General features: G+C 42.5%; 3 protein-coding genes across 7 annotated transcripts; all 3 read right to left on the bottom strand.

The window, feature by feature from the left end:
- Positions 1–86: 86 nt before the first annotated feature.
- On the bottom strand, positions 87–5,441 carry ddost (dolichyl-diphosphooligosaccharide--protein glycosyltransferase subunit (non-catalytic)). The gene is made up of 11 exons (XM_064957032.1): positions 5,186–5,441; positions 4,532–4,642; positions 4,343–4,429; positions 4,126–4,229; positions 3,830–3,924; positions 3,626–3,719; positions 3,343–3,491; positions 2,864–3,011; positions 2,572–2,692; positions 730–836; positions 87–606 (listed from the first exon to the last, which is right to left on the bottom strand). Exons 1-11 carry the CDS (start codon positions 5,418–5,420, stop codon positions 457–459), a joined length of 1,401 nt encoding a protein of 466 aa, XP_064813104.1. The 5' UTR covers positions 5,421–5,441; the 3' UTR covers positions 87–456.
- Positions 5,442–5,823: 382 nt separating this feature from the next.
- Positions 5,824–14,356, bottom strand: zbtb17 (zinc finger and BTB domain containing 17). Of its 3 annotated transcripts, none has more exons than XM_064957020.1 (15): positions 14,197–14,356; positions 12,368–12,597; positions 11,933–12,109; positions 11,420–11,737; positions 11,243–11,332; positions 10,777–11,039; positions 10,416–10,558; positions 9,777–10,077; positions 9,553–9,640; positions 9,097–9,213; positions 8,805–8,925; positions 8,599–8,729; positions 7,913–8,185; positions 7,634–7,723; positions 5,824–7,377 (listed from the first exon to the last, which is right to left on the bottom strand). In XM_064957020.1, the coding sequence occupies exons 2-15, from the start codon at positions 12,570–12,572 to the stop codon at positions 7,016–7,018; spliced, it is 2,679 nt and encodes an 892-aa protein (XP_064813092.1). In that variant the 5' UTR covers positions 12,573–12,597; positions 14,197–14,356; the 3' UTR covers positions 5,824–7,015. The 3 variants fall into 3 exon arrangements, with proteins under 3 accessions (XP_064813092.1, XP_064813091.1, XP_064813093.1); XM_064957019.1 differs by lacking the exon at positions 14,197–14,356 and adding an exon at positions 13,378–13,744; XM_064957021.1 differs by lacking the exon at positions 14,197–14,356 and adding an exon at positions 12,900–13,369.
- Positions 14,357–14,665: 309 nt separating this feature from the next.
- On the bottom strand, positions 14,666–18,655 carry hspb7 (heat shock protein family, member 7 (cardiovascular)). Of its 3 annotated transcripts, none has more exons than XM_064957026.1 (4): positions 18,103–18,655; positions 16,748–16,927; positions 15,732–15,865; positions 14,666–15,597 (listed from the first exon to the last, which is right to left on the bottom strand). In XM_064957026.1, exons 2-4 carry the CDS (start codon positions 16,911–16,913, stop codon positions 15,418–15,420), a joined length of 480 nt encoding a protein of 159 aa, XP_064813098.1. In that variant the 5' UTR covers positions 16,914–16,927; positions 18,103–18,655; the 3' UTR covers positions 14,666–15,417. The 3 variants fall into 3 exon arrangements, with proteins under 3 accessions (XP_064813098.1, XP_064813099.1, XP_064813097.1); XM_064957027.1 differs by having other exon boundaries at positions 16,748–16,884; XM_064957025.1 differs by lacking the exon at positions 18,103–18,655 and having other exon boundaries at positions 16,748–17,348.
- Positions 18,656–20,691: the final 2,036 nt, after the last annotated feature.

The following is a 20,691-nucleotide window of genomic DNA, read 5'->3' as shown; positions in this document are numbered from 1 at the left end:
TCAAGGACTTGTTTAACTTTCTAGTAGTTGAAAATATGTTAGGCTTACCACAGAAACAGATTTTATAAGACAACTAAAATATTCAGTGCATTTTCATATCAATGTGTTTTTAATCCTTGTACAAGTGGGTGGGAAAAAACAAATTCATGGAATATTTCCAAACAAGTGCTTCACCTGATATTGAGATCTGGACGCAACAACATCCAATTCCCAACTTAATTTTAGAATGCTCACAGATAATTTAAGTGATTATTTTATACATGAATGTTTTATTTTTTTTTTGTACAAAAGCTGAGTAAGTTGGCCTCAAAGCCCTAATTAAATGCCCCCACAACCAATATAGAAGCAACAATGACAATTGTCAACTCTGTTTGCAGGTTCTGACAGACAATTTAAGCAACCAAGAACCTTCACCCCCATTATCTACCAGCCCTCCCCTAATACACATTTATCACCCTAGTCTGACTTCTCCTTTTCTTTCATGTGAAGGAAGACTATGCTGAAGACAAAGAGTCCTCCCATCATAGAGAAGACACTGGCGTAGTAAGGAAACGCAGAGGGGATGAAGCGGTCATACTGGGTGTGCTGCAGGGGTCGCACCGACACCTATGGAGAGGATGTATACATTAGCAAATAAGCCTCTTACAGTTCAGGACTATATTATGTTTTCTTAAAATGTAATAGGTACCTTCCATTACAAAACACGTTTTAATGTAACAGTTCCCTCACCTGAGTGGAGGAGTACAGGTGTGTGTAGCCTAGCCTGTTATAGTCCACCTTGAACTGGAACACTCCATACACGTCAGGCAACTTAAACTGGACGCTGTACTTATCTCCTGTTAAGGGAAAAAAAAAAAAAAAAACATTTCAAATCAATTTGTATTAGTTGCATGATTCGTAAACAGGGGCAGACTAACAGTGAAATGCTTACTTACGTGCCCTTCCCATCAATACAGAAGTAACATGAATAAATACACAATGAGTAATGATAACTTGGCACCAGTACCGAGTCAATGCGCAGGGGTATGAGGTAGATATGTACACATAGTTAGGGATAAAGTTACTTGGCAACAGGATGGATAAAACAGTAACAGCAGCATATATGAGGAGTAAAAAGAATTAGTGCTGAAAGTGTCAATGCAGATAGTTAACCAATATCTACAATGGACTATTTAGCAGTCTTATGACTTGGGGGTAGAAGCGGTTCAGGGTCCTGTTGGTTCCAGACTTGATGTATCGGTAGCAGAGAGAACAGTCTGACTAGGGTGGCTGGAGTCTGAATTTTTAGGGCTTTCCTCTAACACCACCAGAGGAAGGCCTTAAGAGGTCCTGGAAGGCAGGGAGCTTGGCCCCAGTGATGTACTGGGCCGCATGCACTAACCTCTGTAGTGCCTTGCAGTCGGATGCCAAGCAATTGCCATATGATGCAGCCAGTCAAGATGCTCTTAAATGGTGCAGCTGTAGAACTTTGAAAGTTTAAAGATGCACACTTGAATACAATTCTTTGATTTGGGTTCTTGGAAAACTATTCTGCCTCATGAGAATTACAACAAAAAATTATTATGTAAATAACCATGGAAAAAGATTCATGTCCAATGTTCCCTCTATTTTTTTGCCAGCACTGAGCATATTTCAGGTCTGCTGAGCAGAAACTTGAATGTTGTGAACATTTTGTGCAACGTCCGGCATGCGTTTACACTGAGCCTGTACCCACTAAGTTACCATTTTAACAGTGGCAAATTAAGCTACAGTGGCTATTTGATCATAATGTAAGTCTATCAGAATGGCCTACCATTAAAAAAAATTAAAATGGAGAAAAGGCATCCTGTAATATTTTCACATGAAAAACAGCTATTCTATGACACAGCCTACAGTAGCCGCCAATGTGTGGCGTTCAATATAGGCCTACATTCCATGAGCTTTAAAACTTTATGCAGAGCTTGACATTAACCTTTTTAGCCGTATGTGACTGAAAATGTATTGTATGATGCAAGAAACCACCTTATATTCATTATTCCCATAACATTATATTAGAGAATCAGACAAAAATGTATGCTACCATCTGCCCATTAGATTCTTCAAGCCCGTCTCAAAATACAATACTGCCCCTCTTAACCTGACTTACTTTTCAAAGATGGCTAGAAATGTACACATTTCATGCATTTTGTAGGCAGCAATCACGGACCAAAAACTTGCTATAACTGGGATAATAACACAAACTAGCAAAGAATATCAACAAATGTGCACACGGGCTCTGCATCTTGATCTCAAAACAAGCGCATCTAGGCTACTCGTAAGTTGCAGTCGCTCGTGCCTGTAGAATCCCCATTTCGATACACTCTGCCTACAACAAAAACAATATTTCATAGTTTGCTTTATTTCGGTATGTTGCATTGAAAGGGGCTGATATTGAGTCGATCACAATTACCACAGTAGAGGGAAACGTTGAGCTGAAAAATATTGTAAACTAACAGTGTGAAAATCAAGTCAAGTTCAGAGAAGTTGAATTTCGTGCATCTCTGCAGGGGCTGCTTAAAGAGAACATTGGTCATGTCTGTGAAATATTCATACCATTTTTCTTCAGGTAGGTCCTGACGAAGGGGTCAATTCTCACAAACTCCAGCTGGATGTCTTTTCCGTCAAAAGGAACCCAACTGCCCTTGGACAGCTTCTCAATAACAACGCTGTACTCCTGTGTCGGAAGTAAGGGACAGAAACAATGCCATGCCACTTGATGAAAACTAACATCTTCATGCTCACTCATGAGCTCAATGGGCATATTTTCAACTTTGAATGTCCATTAAATAAACCTAAAAATTGCTAAATACTATCATAGATTAAATCATGGCCTTAAGTGCCTCACCACAAGGTCTGTGATTGTGTAGGCTGCAGGAGGGGTGCTCTCGCCCACAGGATGATGGGTAACAGCTCCCACCCGGAGTACGCCGGCCTCCTTGAACACCCATTGGGACAGAGCCTCAGCCAACTCCATGTTCCCAGTCTGAGCGTACCTTCAAGGAGGTGCAAGGCAGGAATTAAAACAGTTCCATTTCTAGAAATACAAGGGTGATTATTGGACAATTAAAGTGAAAAAGTAGGGCAGGCAATTGCAGAGCAGATTCTTTTTTTTTTTGACACCTTTATTTTACAAGGCAAGTCAGTTAAGAACAAATTCTTATTTTCAATGACGGCCTAGGAACAGTGGGTTAACTGCCTGTTCAGGGGCAGAACAACAGATTTTATACCTTGTCAGCTCGGGGATTTGTACTTGCAACCTTTCGGTTACTAGTCCAATGCTCTAACCACTAGGCTACCCTGAAAAGCACTAGGAGAGAGAGTTACCTCTGGGAGCCAGGTGTGGCCTTCTGCACAGCTGAGTTGAAGAAGGCGTCGCTGAAAAAGTACAGTGAGCCACTGAATACCACACGGGCGTTGTTCCTGGCCTGGAGTCCAGCAATCAGAAGAGTGTTCTTTCCAACAGCATGGGGGTACTGTCCAGAAAGAAGGAGAACATAGTGTCAACCAAAATATAACGTTCCAGGGATAAACACCTTATACATGCACATAAGTTATTACATTTTCAAAGGAGAATGTTTGATAAGGAAGGAAACCGTGCTGGTATTACCTGAGAGATGGGCCGGTCAGGGAAGTAGGAGTAGGATGTGGAGGAGCCAGTCAGGATGTCCAGGACCAGGGGGTTATCTGGGTCTGCCACCATGCTGGGAGAAGATGACAACAATCCTTCACCATGGGAAACAACCCAATAACAGTGTAGTAATAACCCTTGTTAAGAGCAAATAATTCTTCTCCACTGTAATGATAGACTCACCCAACACCCTTGAAGAGGATGGGTTTGTCACTGGGGTTCCCAACAATAGTGGGAGCCTTCAGCAGATTCTCAGGATCAGCAACAATCAGGGTATGCTAGGGGAAAGAAAAACAGTTACATCTTATGATCATAACCCACCTCAAGTGCTCTGTAATTCAAATGGACACTCAAGCCACATCTTTTCTTGAGAAGTCTACATTACCAGACAGGTGTGCAAACAGTGCCTCTATAAGCAATTGCAAAAACTACAGCTTAAAGGTTTACATTAGAATGTCATCTACATCTCTTCTGCTTACCTCACCAGGGTCTGACACATCGTAATGGTGGTGGTCAATTACAGCAGTCTTCTCCTCATCAAACTCAATCCCACATTCACTGCCCAGCTCTCTAAGTGGGTCACCTAGGGCAAAAGAGAGGACAAGACAATGGCACTAGTTCCAGTGTAAATGAGGAAGAAGCCAAGTGTGTGGTTTTTACACACATCATGGAAGAATAACCCATCTTTGCACTTACCAATATCAGAGCCAGCAGCTACCAGGACATTGCCTCCACCATCAATGAATGATGTGATGGTCTCAACATTGATGTTGCCACCAAAGTCTTAAAGGAAAAACATATGCATTGAATACTTTAAACTTTGTAAGAGTCACTGAGTAAAGTTATGAAATGTCACACAAATGTTCAACTGCAATATTAACTAACCTTCCACAGATGGGGAGAAGATGATGAGGTGGTCATAGAGAAATTGGCCATATTTGATCAGGGAAAGTGAAGGATCATCTGCAGTCTTGAATGAAAGGTCGAATCCACGATCTGCAAAAAGAAACAGCTACATCAGCCCGCTGCAAATGTATTTGCTTTACACATTTGATCCCCTAGGATATGCTGTTAACCAGTCATTTCTAGTGCATATAAAGAATGCACTACTTTGAGGGATGCTTGTATTAAAAATGTGTATTGCCTTGGATATACATTTGGGAAACGTCATGTAACCGCACATGCGCAGTGGGGTCTGTAAAATGTGCAGGATGTAACTCAGCAGTACACTACAATCACAATTAGTGCAAAAAGCTAACATCGTCAGGTGGACAGATACGAGCTATATTCGTCTTCAACATCGACAATGGGAGCTAGCTAGGTACTATTTGACCAAAATCAATGCCACACGCCCCAGCAGTGACACCTTTTCCTATGCAACGTTAACAAAACTAGCTAAGATTAGCTAGCTAGTAGTGGAAAGATATGAGCGCTAACTAATCTGAACGAAAACACGTTGTTGTTATTGAATGTAATATTGCGAAACCACTAGCTACCTAAATATCAATGATTGAGAAAAGCATGAGTATTCCTTCTCACCTGCCAGACTGCGGAAGAAGATTGAATGGGTGTCTCTTATGTTGAGGTTGTCCAACAAAACGAGTGTCTTTCCGTCAGCCAATGCCATGTGCATCATAGACGATATTGTTAAGAAGAAAATACAATTGTTTCCCAACAGTCTGGATTTTGTTTGAGCCATGCTTACAGTCCGTTTATTGGATAATAACGTAGTACTACCCCGGCTCGTTTGTATGTCTGATGTCCGCGTCGCCATTTTGGGAAATAAGCCGACGTCAGCTTTAGCAGTAAACCTACATTTGGCCTCAGAATTCAGCCAATCGCACACAAGAACGCGTCCATTGTGCATTCAAGTTTGACAATGAACACGATCAGGGCACTTTTATTTTATTATGAGGAAGTGTGATTTTCTGTAATATCTGTGCGAATACTTAATTGGTTGTATTTTTTGTCAATAAATTATCTGCAATACTGTGCATAATCATAATTTAAAGACACAAGTGGGTCATACATTATTGTCCCAATATGCAACATATAATGCATTATGCCGGTCAGTTTTAAGCGTTACTGAACTTTTTTTATTCACCCAAGGAACACGTGTGGTGTTAGGTTCAACCACATACATTTAACAGTGAAGGGGGAAAAAACGAGCAGCTCAGTTCTGTTTTGATGTAGCCGCCTTTATTGATCAGTTTTTATACATTCTCCCCCTCTCCCCATATTTAATCAGCCATTGATTTAATTTAAAACAGAAGGTGTATGTCATAATCTGTATTGTTCAACTAAAAAACGATTTGCACGACCTAGTATCAACCAGGACTGAATATAATCATAATCTACACACATTGGTATGCGATGTTAGGTGTTCCTGCTGCCATTAAACTACGCTTTCTCAAGGAAACATATTTTTATGCTAATATAGTCAGTTAATGACTTCTTGTACTTCTTAATAACTGCCAAGTCAGTGCTACAAATCATTGAGGAATGACAGTGCAGGGCTGTTTCATGATTTACACAGGGATCAATTGGAAAATAATCTTGTCAATTTGTGGAATGAATCCACAACTTGTCATTTCTCATATGGATCCCACCAATAGGAAGTGATTTCAGTTTTCTAGTTATCTCCACAAAGAGTAATTATAATAGGTTAGTAGGAAATAGAACAAACGTCAACGTGCACAGCATTTTCATTGTTTGCATGTCGACCATGGACGTGCAATGTGAAAGAGAAACAACATTTCTAGCAAATCCTTCTCACTCAAAATGCTAGTAGCACTACACAAAGTAGTCTATCAATCGTTTATGTACACTTGTGCTTTTAATGAAAATACTTCAATGAAGTATACTAAAATACCTAAACTAAGAGAGGAACATTTACACTATCTCAGTAAAACAAGGCAGGAATCTGCAGGCAATATTCTACTACCTATCTGTTTTTTAACTGTCAGGGAGAAGAAAAACAAAAGTGGTGTGATGTATCAACTGACCTTCCTGCCCTGGGATATACCGCATGACGATTTTCTAAATGAATAGCCCATTTCTATATTTTATAATATACATTTTAAACATACAGTGCAAAATTGACTATAGCATGTTACATACTACTGCTATCGTCTAAAGAGATTCTAGAATTAGGGGAACTTATGTCAGAAGAGGCTGACAATGCTTTGCTAAATCTCTATACATCTCTATTAATGATTATGTAAACTCGTGATTAGAAATCTTACTTTCCTTTTCCCACACAGGGCAGGAAATTGCCAAAAATTATGACTAATTATTCACTCAACGCACTGTAACTTGGGGTGTCATTGCACACCAGATATAATCAGTTCTTCAATGTACTTTTCTTCCCTAAGCCTCACACTCCATCTCTTCTCCCTCTGTTCCAGCCTCATCTTTCCCCTCCGGCTGGGAGTCAGCTTGGGCCAGCACCTCTCCCCCCTCCTCCTCCTCCTCCTCGGCCTCACGGGTGTGGAAGACGAGCTCCCCTCCCTGGATGACCTGCTCGGAGGCGGGTTGCCAGGTTGTGGTAACAACTTCCCCCACGGCGGTGGCTCCTGCAGCAGCGGCGTACTGCTGGTAGAAGTCCGAGTCGGCCTGGAACATGACCAGGGCCTGGGCCGTGTGTATTCGCACGTGTTGGGCCAGCGAACTGGCATCCAGGAACTTGTCACCGCACGAGTCGCACGCATACAGGATCTGAGTGTTGGGGTCTGGGAAGAACAGAGAAGACTGATGGTGAGGATGTACAGTACGTGTATAAGGAAGTATCATCTATAGCCCCAGACTTTATTGTGTGTTATCCTCAATGATTTTATTCATGTGCATGAATGGCTTTTTAAGTTTTATGTGTGCTTGTTTTTTTTTAAAATGGTCTAATTAATAAACAAAAAAATACTGATATTACATTCCTTGTTATCCAAGTGATGAATAGTAATAGCTGATAAAAGCTGTGTTGGCCAGTCTCACCTGCTTCCTGCACCTTCTCCACAGCCTTGGTGATCTCTTCTTTTAGAGCCTCCGTCTCGTCTGCTGATACCGATGAAGCCACAGGCACCACTGGAAACAGCCAGAATCCATAGAAACGCACAACAGGAGAATTTTCTTCATTATTCCGAGTCCATTTCTTTCTTACTCTCACACAGCCACATTCCTTTCAACTCATTCCTATTACAGTCACATCCACTGCATACCAACATTCTCCTCCCCCTATCTGAACTTCATTACCCAGCATGCTATCGGTCTGACCTGTCAGCTGGGCCACAGAGCTGCCAGCCAGGGCCCCTGTCGCCAGCGTGACGATGTCCTCAGTGGTGACGGTGACGATGTTGATCTCGTTGTCGTCCATCTCTGAGGCCGACCCACCGTGAAACCCGTCACCCCCGTCGTCGCTGTCGCCCCCAGCAACCACCAGGCGCTTCATCCCGGCCTTACCCTGGTGGACGGTCTTGACGTGGGAGCGCAGGTTGTCAACGCGGTTGAACCCGCGGCCGCACTTGTCACACAGGAAGGGCTTCTCTCCTAGGGGATGGTGGGATGAAAAAATTACTTGAATGTAGACTAATGTTATACCTCAGGGTAAGGAGGTTGGAGGGACACTAAAGACAGAGGGAATATAATGTACCCAGATACCCAACAGCTTTGTTTTCTTCACTGGAAATATACCTATATTCCATTATTTATTTTTACATATTATGTACTATTTTTTGACTATCCATTAACCTAATGTACAGTAGCAGACATAGAAAGATGCCTGAGCAGAGCCCCAACTTCTGTTTTTCAGAGAAAACAGAAGTTAGGTTGAAAATACTGTTTCCTCGAAAACCAGAAAAAAAATCTGCTTTCTGTCAATGTCGCCAAGGGTGTGGAATACATTAATATCAACTACTTCCAGGGAACCTCACTTTCTGCTCACTCACAATGGTACTTCCTACCTGTGTGAATGATGATATGCTTGGAGAGATCCCCAACGTTGACAAACGCCTTGTTGCAGATGTGACACTTGTGTGGCCGGATGTTATCATGGTGACGGATGTGATTGGCCAGCTGACTGGACTGGACAAACCTGAAGTTGGAGAGAGGACATAAACGGCTCTATGTTATATCAATAGGATCATACTGTGTGTGTCTGTGTGTTTACCTTTTGCCACAGCGGTCGCAGACATAGGGCTTCTCTCCAGTGTGCTGGCGGACATGAGCGATGAGTGAACTGGCCTGGGTGAACCCCTTCCCACAGATCAGACACAGACACGGCTTCTCCCCTACAGGAGACACACACTACAGTTACATTACAGTCTCTAACCAATGATGCACTGCACAGGCATTTCCTGTTATTTCTGCACATGTTTATGTTACACACATGTTAAGGCTACACAGTACAAAGCATGAGGTAAATGTGAACCGTCATATAAATCCATTTCTAGGACTGTTACCTGTGTGTATGCGCTCGTGTCTCTGTAGCGCCCCGGGGTCGGAGAAAGCTCTCTGGCAGTGCATACAGATATAGGGCTTCTCCCCACTGTGAACACGCAGGTGTCTCTTCAAATTCCCTGGGAAACAAAACTACAGTTATATACAAATACGAAGACCAGAGACTAGTCTGTTTGGACAGACTGTTTGGATCAGCACTCTTACTTTTACACACTTTATGAACACAGGCCCTGGTCGACCAGGGCCTGTGTTCATAAAGTGTGTAAAAGTAAGAGTGCTGATCTAGGAACAGGTCCTCCCATGCAATCTTATTCATTAGAATCAGTGTTGCCTTTTAGATCATAATTAATAAGATTACATGAACAGTGAGGTCCTGATCCTAGATCAGAACTCCTACTCTCTGAGACGCTTAATGACTACAAGCCCAGAAGTCCACCTCTCGTCTAGTCTGGTGTTACCTGAGGTGGTGAACTGTTTGCCACACTCTTTACACTTCAGAGGGCCGTCTGTGATGTGGATCTTCAGGTGAGCCTTTAGATTCCCAGTCTGTCCAAACAGAGGAATAGCCAGGTTAGAGTACAGTTAAACATTTCAATGCAAGGATAGAGAGAAACTATATACAGGGTTTTACAAAAACACTACAACATTATCAGTGTAGTTGTGTTTTAGTAGTGGTCCTAACCTGGTTGAACCGCTTGTCGCAGTGCGGACACCTGTGGCCCTTGTCGGCATCATGGGTCTCCAGGTGGCGCATCTTGGCAGTGGGGTCGGAGAAGGCCCGGTCGCAGTAGTCGCAGTGGTACGGCTTCTCGCCGCTGTGCACCAGCATGTGGCGCTTCAGGTTGCCAGACGTGGTGAAGAGCTTGCCGCAGTCTCTGCAACTGTATCGGGCCTCGCCCGTGTGACGCTTCCGGTGCAAGTTGAGCAGGCTGATCTGCCGGTAGCTCTTCCCACATGAGGAGCAGCAGTAAGGTTTCAGGGGGCTACGGAGAGAGAGACATAAGATATATTTAAGTAAAATATAGCTACTTATATTTACTCAGGTGTTGAGAGGTTCGAGAGGATGTTGATGTAATGAAACTCAGATTTTTATGAATATCAATTTGATCATCATTATCATGTGTTGCACAAATCGCCTCGTTCCTACAAAGTCTTGTTTTTGAACATTAAGAGAGGGTAGATCTCTTCAAGCAAATCTAAAATGAGAAAGTAAACCAATCAGATCTGCAAAGAGAACATCAACAAGGCCCCAGAAATAGGACAAAGGGATTGGTTTGTCATTATGCCAATGAGAAAGACAGTTGATGAGCTTGATACGAACCTGTGTGTTTTCTCGTGAGCCTTGCAGGCAGCCGGGTCTGAGAAGGCCTTGTGGCAGTCACGGCAGCTGAAAGGTTTCTCTCCTGTGTGAATGCGAATGTGTCTCTTGAAGTTCCCCGTGTGGGTGAACTTCTTTCCACAGTCCTAGAAAATACATGGCACGTAAGTTAGAAATGCGCAACCCCCAATTACATGAGTGTAAATGCAATATCCTCTATTTGATAGGACAATACACAAACAGTTTAAAACAATAAGTCCTCTAATAGGGAATGGATCATGAAAAAACATTCAAGCCGATAATTTCCATGTTTAATCACAGTGTGCAAAGTAACCACACACATAAACAAGCACGCGGTTCTCACCTCACACTTGTGAGTCACAGAGCCGTAGGACCGTGACTCGGTGCGGTCGGTGACAGCACCCAACCGTAGCTGCTTCCTCTCCTCTCCGCTCTCTGTCCCCTGGCTGTCTTCTCCCTCATCTCCTTCATCCTCCTGCTCTTCTACTTCTTCTTCTTCACCACCTCCCTCCTCTTCCTCCTCCTCCTCCAGCTCGCACTCCTCCACCTCTTTTTTCTCTTCATTTACTGTCTTTGGTGCGCTACTCCCCTCATTGGAGTCATTATCTATGAATAGGAATTGCATAACCATCAGACACTGTGGCCCACTGCAGTCAAATATTTAGTAAATATAGCCTTCCATCTTCCCTTACTTGAAGTAGTCACTGATCCGATATGATTGGATAGGAGAAAGCAAGGTAGCTTTAACCTATCCAGTCATGGCAGATCTGTAATTACTCCTAGGAAAGTCAGTCAATCTGTTTGTTTACCCTGTGAGAGGTTGCGTCGAGGAGCTCTCCGTGTCCTTCTTCTCCTGGAGCTCATGTAAGACCTACAGGCTGCAGACTTGAATGGCAACTCTAAGTACAAAATAAATCTTCATCAGCACAGCAATATCAAACATACAGATCATCAATGAAAAGTATGAAGACAAATTATTCACATACTGGGCGTGTAGTCCGCATCCGAGGGGTCATCCTGAAACTCAGGCACATCTTTGGCGGTGCTCTCCACCTCCTCACTTTCAGCTGCAGCTTTTCTCTGTGTGGCGAAAGTGGAGGTTTTGGGGGGTCTTCCTCTCCCCGGGGTCTGTTTGTCCGGGGGTTTTCTGGAAATCTGGCCATCGTCCAGGGTGGTCTCCTTCGGGTCCTCCTGAACGCCCTTTGGCCCTTCATCCTCTGCTGAGGGGTTTGGGATTTCCTCATCATGTGACTTTGTCTCTGACGGCTCCTTCTCCGTGTTTTGCTCTCCTTCCTCAATCTTGTCTTTATGGTTTGGAAGAAATGATGGATGAGAACAATATTAACCAGAAATTGTCAATTTCCTGAAGAAAATCAGTGTGCTTGCTTCAGCTGTCCCAAAAAAATGTACTGATAACATTAGTGGTCTTGTTAATGCGAGCATGCTAATGACTGTGTACTAATAACCTCTGTTTGTGAACTGATCTGTACTGTACTCACGGTCAATTAAGTATTGTGTTGTCTGGGATGTGGAGACTGCCAGAGACTGGTAGGCAGAACATGCATTGACTATCTCCTGCATCTGCAGGAACGTGGCCACCGCCACCACATCCTCCACATTCTGAGGACTCAGACTCAGCTTGGCCGTGTACATGAACTCAAGGACTTGGCCCAGACCTGCAGAATACACAGGGATGGATCCATGAGCCCTGCTGTGACTGAGGCAGGCAACCTAAGCATGATGTTGAACATGGTCTTGGATATTAAGGTAAAGAAAATAATTCAGTGTTTTCCCTCCATATATTTTTCTCTTAGGTGGGGAATACCATAATTCATAATAGTGTTATCATCTTCGAACAAGGCTTTTAGGGGCAACAGCAGACATCCACTTATTGCAGAAATCCTAACTCATCAACCAGGGAAAGGCTTATGTACCTGCTGCGTTGCTAATATCCAGGTGCACCACATCCTTCTGGTCCAGGAAGAGGGTGCGGAAGTAGGCGCTGCAGGCAGCCAGCACAGCCTTGTGGGCCTTGAAGTCCTCCCCATCCACCACAAAGGTACAGTCACAAAGCAGGCCCAGCTGACGCTGGTGATTGAGCTGTTCCAAAACCTTGCCACTGTGCCAGGGAAAGTCCATCCTGGAGAGTGGGCGCCGTGGGAAGCTATTGACACAGTGGATAGGGTTACAGTTGTATTGGACTTAGTCAAGCAGGTGAGGCAACACATTACCACTGTCAAACTAACCTACATGTTTGGAACTTTAAACAAAAACATGTCTGGAGAGGGGATTCATTATTGCTATTTTATTGTGTGTTACTATTTTGTTTTTCTATTTGTTAATTTTCTTACTTTTTAACTGTATAGTTGGGAAAGGGTTTGTAAGTTAGTATTTCACGGTAAAGTCTACACTTGTTGTTTTCGTGACACTTAAAATGTGACTAATAATTATGATATAATCACTCACAGTTGGTTTATTCCTCAGTGCATTTATCATATGTAATTTAATAATTTGACATTTCCTGACAACTAAATAATCGGGGCTCACAAGATATAGAGCCCCACAGTGGAGGTTTCATAATATCCATAAAACCTAGCGGTCAAACAGGGAAACAGTTCCAATTGTATTTCCACCATTAATTTTTTCCCATAAGGGACTTCAGAAACACTTAAAATAGGGGCGTAGGCTTACCCTGGCATGATGTTTTGATAACTTTCTCGGACAAGGTGACTCTTATCAATATATCGTCTCTATTTACTCTCAGATTCAAAAATGCTAATTAGCATTAAAGTAGACATCTCTAGCTGACGCCTTGGTAACAGGTATTGTGTCAATTTGAAACTTGCACATGACCATTCACAGAATTGTCAATATATTTTTTTGTGTGCCAATTTATTGATTACTAAATTTAGCTAACAGATAGTTATAATCCAGAGATTCTTACCATTGCTTTGATTTGGTAGTCTCGTCCATATCATCATGGCATTTGTAGTTTTTTTTATGATAGCCATATTAGCAGATAATAAGCATTTATTTTTTGGGTGGTGAATATATTGTAATGAAACAGCAGGGAGAAGGTCTCGAACCCTCGACCTTCTAGCCCGAGGTCCGGCGCGCTATCGACTGTGCCGCAAAAGCATGCTCGTGCGGCAGAGTCGATTTCCGCGCTTATAAACCCAGGGTCGTTACAATATTTATAAAAGGCACCTTCGAGAGATCAAAACGTCACGCTTGGTTAAGCCTACACAAATCACAGCTCTTATTTGAAATGTTTCTAAAATCCACTATGGGGAAAAATGAATGGTGGGAAAACGATTGGAACCATTTCCCTGTTTGACTGCTAGATTTATGGGTAATATGACTCATTCTGTGGTACTCTATGGTGTTGTTTTATGTAAAAAATTATAGCAATGCAATATTAAACTTATCAAAAGAAGCCAGGGTTGGCCTATATCGACAATTGACTGTTTAAAAGTCCTAGTTTAACCATCGATGCGACAGACTGTATACCAATGGTTCGCAAATAATTTGTAATTTAAGGAATTTCATGAATTTATTTTTTGACGATGCAGAAGATTGATTACGAATCCTATATCCTTCTACCCTCACTATCCGGGATTAATTTAGCGTGTCTAGACATGCATGTTTTGGACAAACAAGATGGCGTTTGGCTATAGAGAGGCCTTTCTTTCTGCTAGTCCTTAGAGCCTCGTTCTGTACTTTAAGCATACGCCATCTTTCAAAAGGAGTGCATTAAAATTACCTCTCAAGAATCGCAGGTTTCTCTACTCCAAACGCTTGTTATGTTGTTGTTTCGTAATATTTTCTCACAATCCGTTGAATTCGTTCAATCGAGTTTTTCGGTGATCGATCTAGCCCCAAAGACTCGATTCACCGCCATCTTCCACTCTCTGATCGATTGATAGTGGCCGGGTGGATAGTTGACATAAGGCGCACGCGCAGTTTTATTTCTGAGCGTGGAATGGTGTTAAAATATGTCCATGTGATGGCGCACTAAACCTGGTCGTATTCAAGATCACAGTAAGAATTTCTTTCACTACTACGTTGTGCCTAAACTTGTATATGTTCTTTTAATCCTCATAATGACATACTAAAAACAATGGACAGCTTAGGGTGTAAATGTTTGAAAGGGGTAAGAAAATAGAAATTTAGCTATGGCCATTCTTAGTGGTGTGCTGAGCCATGAATAAACAAACATGAAACATCACACATTGATGCACACAAACGTTTATATCCTCTAAATGAAAAATTAATCAACTACTTTATTCACACAACTATGACAATGCACAATGGTAGCAGTATATGTAGAGTTCAGTAGAAGAAGCAATACTTAGTTAATGGATGGATGTGTGTGCAGGCTCGTGGAAAGGGCTGGAGCAGAATAGGTGGAATGGTATCAAATACGTCAAACGCATGGTTTGATGCCATTCCATTCACGCAGCTCCAGCCATTATTATGAACCATCCTCACCCCAGCATTCTCAATTTTGTGTGTGTGTGTATGGAGGTGATGTGTGGAGGTGACGTGTGTGAAGGTGATGTGTGTGGAGGGGATGTGTGTGTGTGTGTAGAAGTGATGTGTGTGTGTGTTTAGAGGTGGTGTGTGTGTGTGTGTGTGTGTGTGTGTGTGTGTGTGTGTGTGTGTGTGTGTGTGTGTGTGTGTGTGTGTGTGGAGGTGGTGTGTGTGTGTGTGGAGGTGGTGTGTGTGTGTGTGGAGGTGATGTGTGATAACTGGGAAAACACAAGAACAAATTAGGCTAACTGTTATCAATCCAAGGCAGCTATTGGAGGATGTGGTATTTTGAGGAGGTGGTATGGCAGAAGAAAAAAACGTTCCAGCTTAAAGGGCAGAATGAACATATAATGATAAAGACATTAAATGAGAAAAACAGAATATAGCATTACAAAATACAGGCAGTGAGGGAACAGGGGTCATGGCTCATGGGAGAGTCCTGTCTGTCTTCTTAGATCTTGATCTCAGTGCGGAAGGTCTGTGTGAGCTCATGCTTGGATGGGTTTCTACGGGCCTTGACTGTTAGCGTTCCCTCGGTGCCCAATGATGATGTCACAGAGGTGGGGTCCACATCCTCAGGTAGCTGGCACTTGTGGGTGAAAGTGTTCATCACTGTGCCATCCGCTGCCAACTGTTGAAGTGAAGATAGACATGAGAAAATGACCAAGATATTTTTTCATATCTCAAATATTTCTCAAATATTTTAGAAACAAAATTCTCAAAATCACAGAGAATTTAATTGTCACTAAAAAGAGATATGCACACCTTTTCTGCATGTACTTCGATCTGGTTGTTGGAGGTGGTGACAATGACATCCTCTGGAGAGAAGTCTTGGACATCCACTGTGAACTGGTAGCTGTCTCCCATTGTCTTGATCTTCCCTGCTGTCCCTGTCCGACCTGGAAACACAACCAAGACATATGGTAATGTGCTTACTGAGAGCTATCCATTCTTGACTGGTTGAGTGCAGCCCAATCATTCTTATCCTTATATAATAACTAAGATGATCATTCTTACTTAGTTAACCTTAGATGCACCTTAAAAACATTCATATGTCAAATAAATTCACACACAGTCCAAAGGTTTGGCCTGTTTACTGTCTATGCATTAATTATTTTTAAAAAGTGTTGTGTTAGAATGTAAATTAGTTAACGTGTGTCCCCAAATTGGAAATGAGCATTCCGCTGTGTGAGCTGCCTGGGTGCCTCTTACTTGTCTGCTTTGGCTACATGATGGCCAGTTTGACAGTGTGTGTGTATGCTGGTTGATATGCAACAGTCTGGCCCGTCCTCTCCTACGCCTCATCCCAGTCATTCTCTGTGTGTGAGGTCACGGCGCTGGCAGTGTGTCCAACATCCCCCCTCCCATCCAGCCCTGTCTTCCCTCCATCAGCAGCCACCTCCTCCTTTTTCCAGAGGCGCGGGCATACCAGTCACAGCACCGAAATACCCTGCTTTGCCCTACTGCTAATACCCACCAAACAACCCTCCCATTTGCCCTGTGATGTCCTGTTGAGAAGCTGTTGGGTCAAACACATGGAAGCACATGCGCGCAGAGCCTTAAAGAGAGTTCAGCAGGCAATCTACACACATGAATACACGTGTGTGTGGCACAGAGACACATCTAATACATCATGAATTATCCACAGACAAATTCATTCAGCAATGGCATTTGATACTATATGTATGGAATAAGTAGGATATTACAACCTAATATATCATGTATAGCTATATATATGTTATACTGGTCCAAAATTGGGAATTCATGTAAAATCAACTCACTGGGAAATCCCAAGGCATCCGTTCCAGGACGCATGAAAGAGCCAAAGTCCTCTGCAAAGAGCCCCCTGCTCTTCTCCATGTATGGGTTGTTGGAGGATGAGGAGGAGGAAGAGGTCTGCTGGAAGCTGCGTTCCGATCTGTAGGCAGAGGAGTTGGTCACACTCATTGATGGCTATCTGCCTGAGAGGTGGGAAAAGGATCCGCTTTTTAAAGAGAGTAAGGGAAGATATCCTTGTTGTTCAGTCTTGTCCCAGTCCACTCAGTTTACATCAGAGGGAAAGTGGGCAGATCTTCGGGTAGTTCGTCAAATTCTATCTTTACTTTCCCACTGTTTAAAAATGTGTGCCTGTCTCTATCTTTTGGATAAGTGTGTCGGTTAAGTGTGTGCACAAGCATAGCCAGTCAGTCACACATACAGGCTCTTATATATTTGGATCCAAGCTATGTTTTTTTTTGTGTGTGTGTGGTGGGGGTCACGTGTGCGTTTCTGAAGGATAACAGTGAGCTATATTTATCATGTGAGGGAGAGAGAGAGTGGGTCTGGGGTCGGAAAAGTTATGGGCGATGAGGGCTTGAGGTTAAAAGAGAGAGAGGGGCTCTGACAAAGAGAGAGAGAGACGGTGAGAGGAAGGCAAGAGAAGGGGATGAGTCAACAGTTGGCATTCCAGACACTCAATACCCCAAATAGTTATCTACTTCTTTCCTCTACTCTCTCTCTATCTGTTTTTTTTCTCTGTAAGCATCAGTTTCCCTTTCTTGTCATGACATTTGATCATATTGTGGATCAGTGGTTACATAACATGTACTCTTGGCCATAAAACTTCTGCTGCCTGCTATTCACCCACATATTGGTTACAATTGGTGTTATTATACTTATTTCAAGTAATTACTATTACAAAACTAGTGGTAACTGAACCAATTAGTACTTGGGGTTCATATCTAAATGAAGTAACTACTGTGTATCAGTTTCTAAATATGCTGTTTCTAATTAATTAATAAAGTACAGCTAACCTTTGTATTCCTGTCCTTTGTTCTTAGTATGTAGGCTACACTGTTCATCTACCCATTTCAATGGGTTGTTTTTGTTTTACTTCAGAGAAGAGGCAAGGTGGAAAGAGTGCGCCTGAAAACAAAGCCTTTGGTGGAGGACTGATGATTGCACCAGGGATTAGGTGACATTGTTTGGGAGGGCACAGTAGCTATTAATATCTGTAGGGAATTCAGGACATCAATGGAACATTTTGATTCTCTTTGAGCCACTCGTCAATGTTGATGATGCTTTGCCCGAAAAATCAACATTGTCTACTGAAATGGTTGTAAATAACAGTCTGCAATGAATTAACTAATTGACTTACTTTTCTCAGCTTCACTGCTCCTTAATCCACGAGGGGAAGCCCAAAATAATGGATGAATCAAGGGCAATAAAAGTTCAGCTCTGTATGGTCTCTTGCTCTGTCCTTTAAGGTCACGTAGAAGTGATTCCAATTATACAATTTACTGCACTGTGACACATCATATTCCATCCTATCAGTGTAAATGCTAAGTCCACTACTAATCGTCTAAATCCGGCTCAGCAACTCACCACCTCCCCACAGAGACTGACCATGTCTCCAGTCAAGAGACCTGTCTGAGTGGACTTCTATTCTAGACAGATTAGTGATTTGGAGAGACAGAGAGATAAGAAAGGGAGAGGGGAGTGGGGGGAAACAGGGAAAAAGATGAAGGGTGCTGGAGAGGGAGATATTTGGAAAGAGAAACTAACAAGAGAGACAGAAAGAGCAGTTTGCCAGAGAATTAGTGATTGAGAGAAAAAGAGAGAGAGAGACAGGGAGGAAGATAGACAGGGAGAGAGAGAGAGACAGGGAGGGAGAGAGCGAAAGGGAGGGAGGGAGTGTTATCGTTCTCAGCATGTGCTGTTCTGAGGCATTAAGAGAGGGAACGCACATTAAAAGTGAACCTTATACACACAGCCCAGTAACTCATGTGTCTCATCAGTGACATTGAGTCACTTCTGGAGAGGTCACTGACGCCATTAGCTATGACCAGCACAAGGCATGTGTTTTGGATAGTGGGAAATGTGCACAGCAGATAGACCCATAGACATTCTAACACACACACACACACACACACTAATATCATTCCTATTTTTGGGCATGTGGTTGTGTTTGTCTCAGCTGCCATGTATTATATAACGCTCCCATTCTCACTCTCCCACTGTGTGTCTGACTGACTGACTACCACTGGTCCCGGAAACAGATTAGAGCCCTAGAGTTCCAACCAAGATGATTTTGTGCGGAAGTTACTAACTTGTAATATCAATTTTCACATTCACTTCATTGTGTTGTTTCCATGGAAACCAGTACGGAGTTGAGAAATCAGAATAGGGTGTCATTCACATACGTAGCTGTAAAATAATACTGAAGGTGGCTTAAAGTGCAACTGCACTTCCTGATTTGGCCTCATTTTAGATTTGGTTAATTAAGAAATGTACCATGGCATTACGATTGGATCACATGCAGCTGCACTTTAAATGGATTATTACGTGTGTTCTGCCAGCTGTGGGCATGTGGGCAGAATTTAAACAAACCCAACCTTCATTTAAACAAACCTTCAAAACTCTGTTTTGGATGAGACTGACTTTTCTTATTTACACATTGTAGGCTGTTTTCTGAATGAGAAGTTGTTTTTTAGGGGCAGTTGCTCTTTAAGGGAAAGAGGAAGATACAAATTAACTTGTGTGTGGTTGCATATGCATCAGACCAATAATTACCTTCACCTTGAGTGGAGGTGGGTTAGGGGAAAAAATTGTCTGGGAGCCTGAATTAATTCCAGTCACAATTTCAAAGCGGGCTACCAAAAACCAAACCTTTGCACAAAGGTTCCACTATTTCTCATGCACATTATTTCATATTGAAAGTGACTTGTGAGGTCTGAGGGGCTCACAAGTCACCACAGAAATGCTGGCCCATGTTGATTCCACTGCTTTGCACAGTTGTGTCAAGTTGGCTGGACGTCCTTTCAGTGGTGGACCATTCTTGATACACACAGGAAACTGTTGAGGGTGAAAAACCCAGCAGCATCGCAGTTTTTGACCCACTCAACCCGATGCGCCTGGCACCTTCTACCATACCCCGTTCAAAGGCACTTAAATATTTTGTCTTGCCCATTCACCCTCTGAATGGTACACATACACATCCATGTCTCAATTGTCTCAAGGCTTAAAAATCCTTCTTTAACCTGTCTCCTCCCCTTCCTCTACACTGATTGATGTGGATTTAACACAAGTCATTACACAATTACAGACAGACAACATGAAAAACTACAGGTAATCTAGTAAAAAAACAAAGAAATCACAAGAGTATAACAAAATCATAAAACAGCTAATTAAAAACATTGACAGGTCAGGGAATCAGCCTTAAAAACCTTCATTAATTATTTAAAAACAAAAATGTAGGAAAGTTACTAACTTGTAATATCAGTTTTCATGTTCACTTCATTGTGGTGTTTCCATGGAGACCAGTATAGAGTTGTTGAGAAATCAGAATGGGGTGTCATTCACATACGTACCGGTAGCTGTAAAATAACACTGACTGCTGAATGTTCATTGAAAACAGTGAATGAAGGGGAAAAGGGTGACTGAAGGGGACTTATGGGAAATAGGAAGAACAATATTGTGTGTGTGTGTGTCACCTTGGGGGGAGGGGGGGGGGTCACCTTGAGCAGAGGTGAGAGAGAGAAAAGAGAAAGAGACATTGGCAGGCAGGTTGCTTGAATAAATTCCAGTAACAATTTCAAAGCAGGTGACCAGAAACCAAACCTTTACACGAAGGCTCCTATATTTCCCATGCACATTTTTTCATGTTGAAGGTGACTTGTGACATCTGAGGAGCTTTAAAGAAGCAGTCTTTTATATGCACAAACAAGACACATACAGAAGGTCAACT

The sequence above is a fragment of the Oncorhynchus masou genome, chromosome 33 (genome assembly GCF_036934945.1).
Source record: "Oncorhynchus masou masou isolate Uvic2021 chromosome 33, UVic_Omas_1.1, whole genome shotgun sequence".
NCBI lineage: Eukaryota > Metazoa > Chordata > Actinopteri > Salmoniformes > Salmonidae > Oncorhynchus > Oncorhynchus masou.
This window is presented reverse-complemented; position numbering and strand designations above follow the sequence as displayed.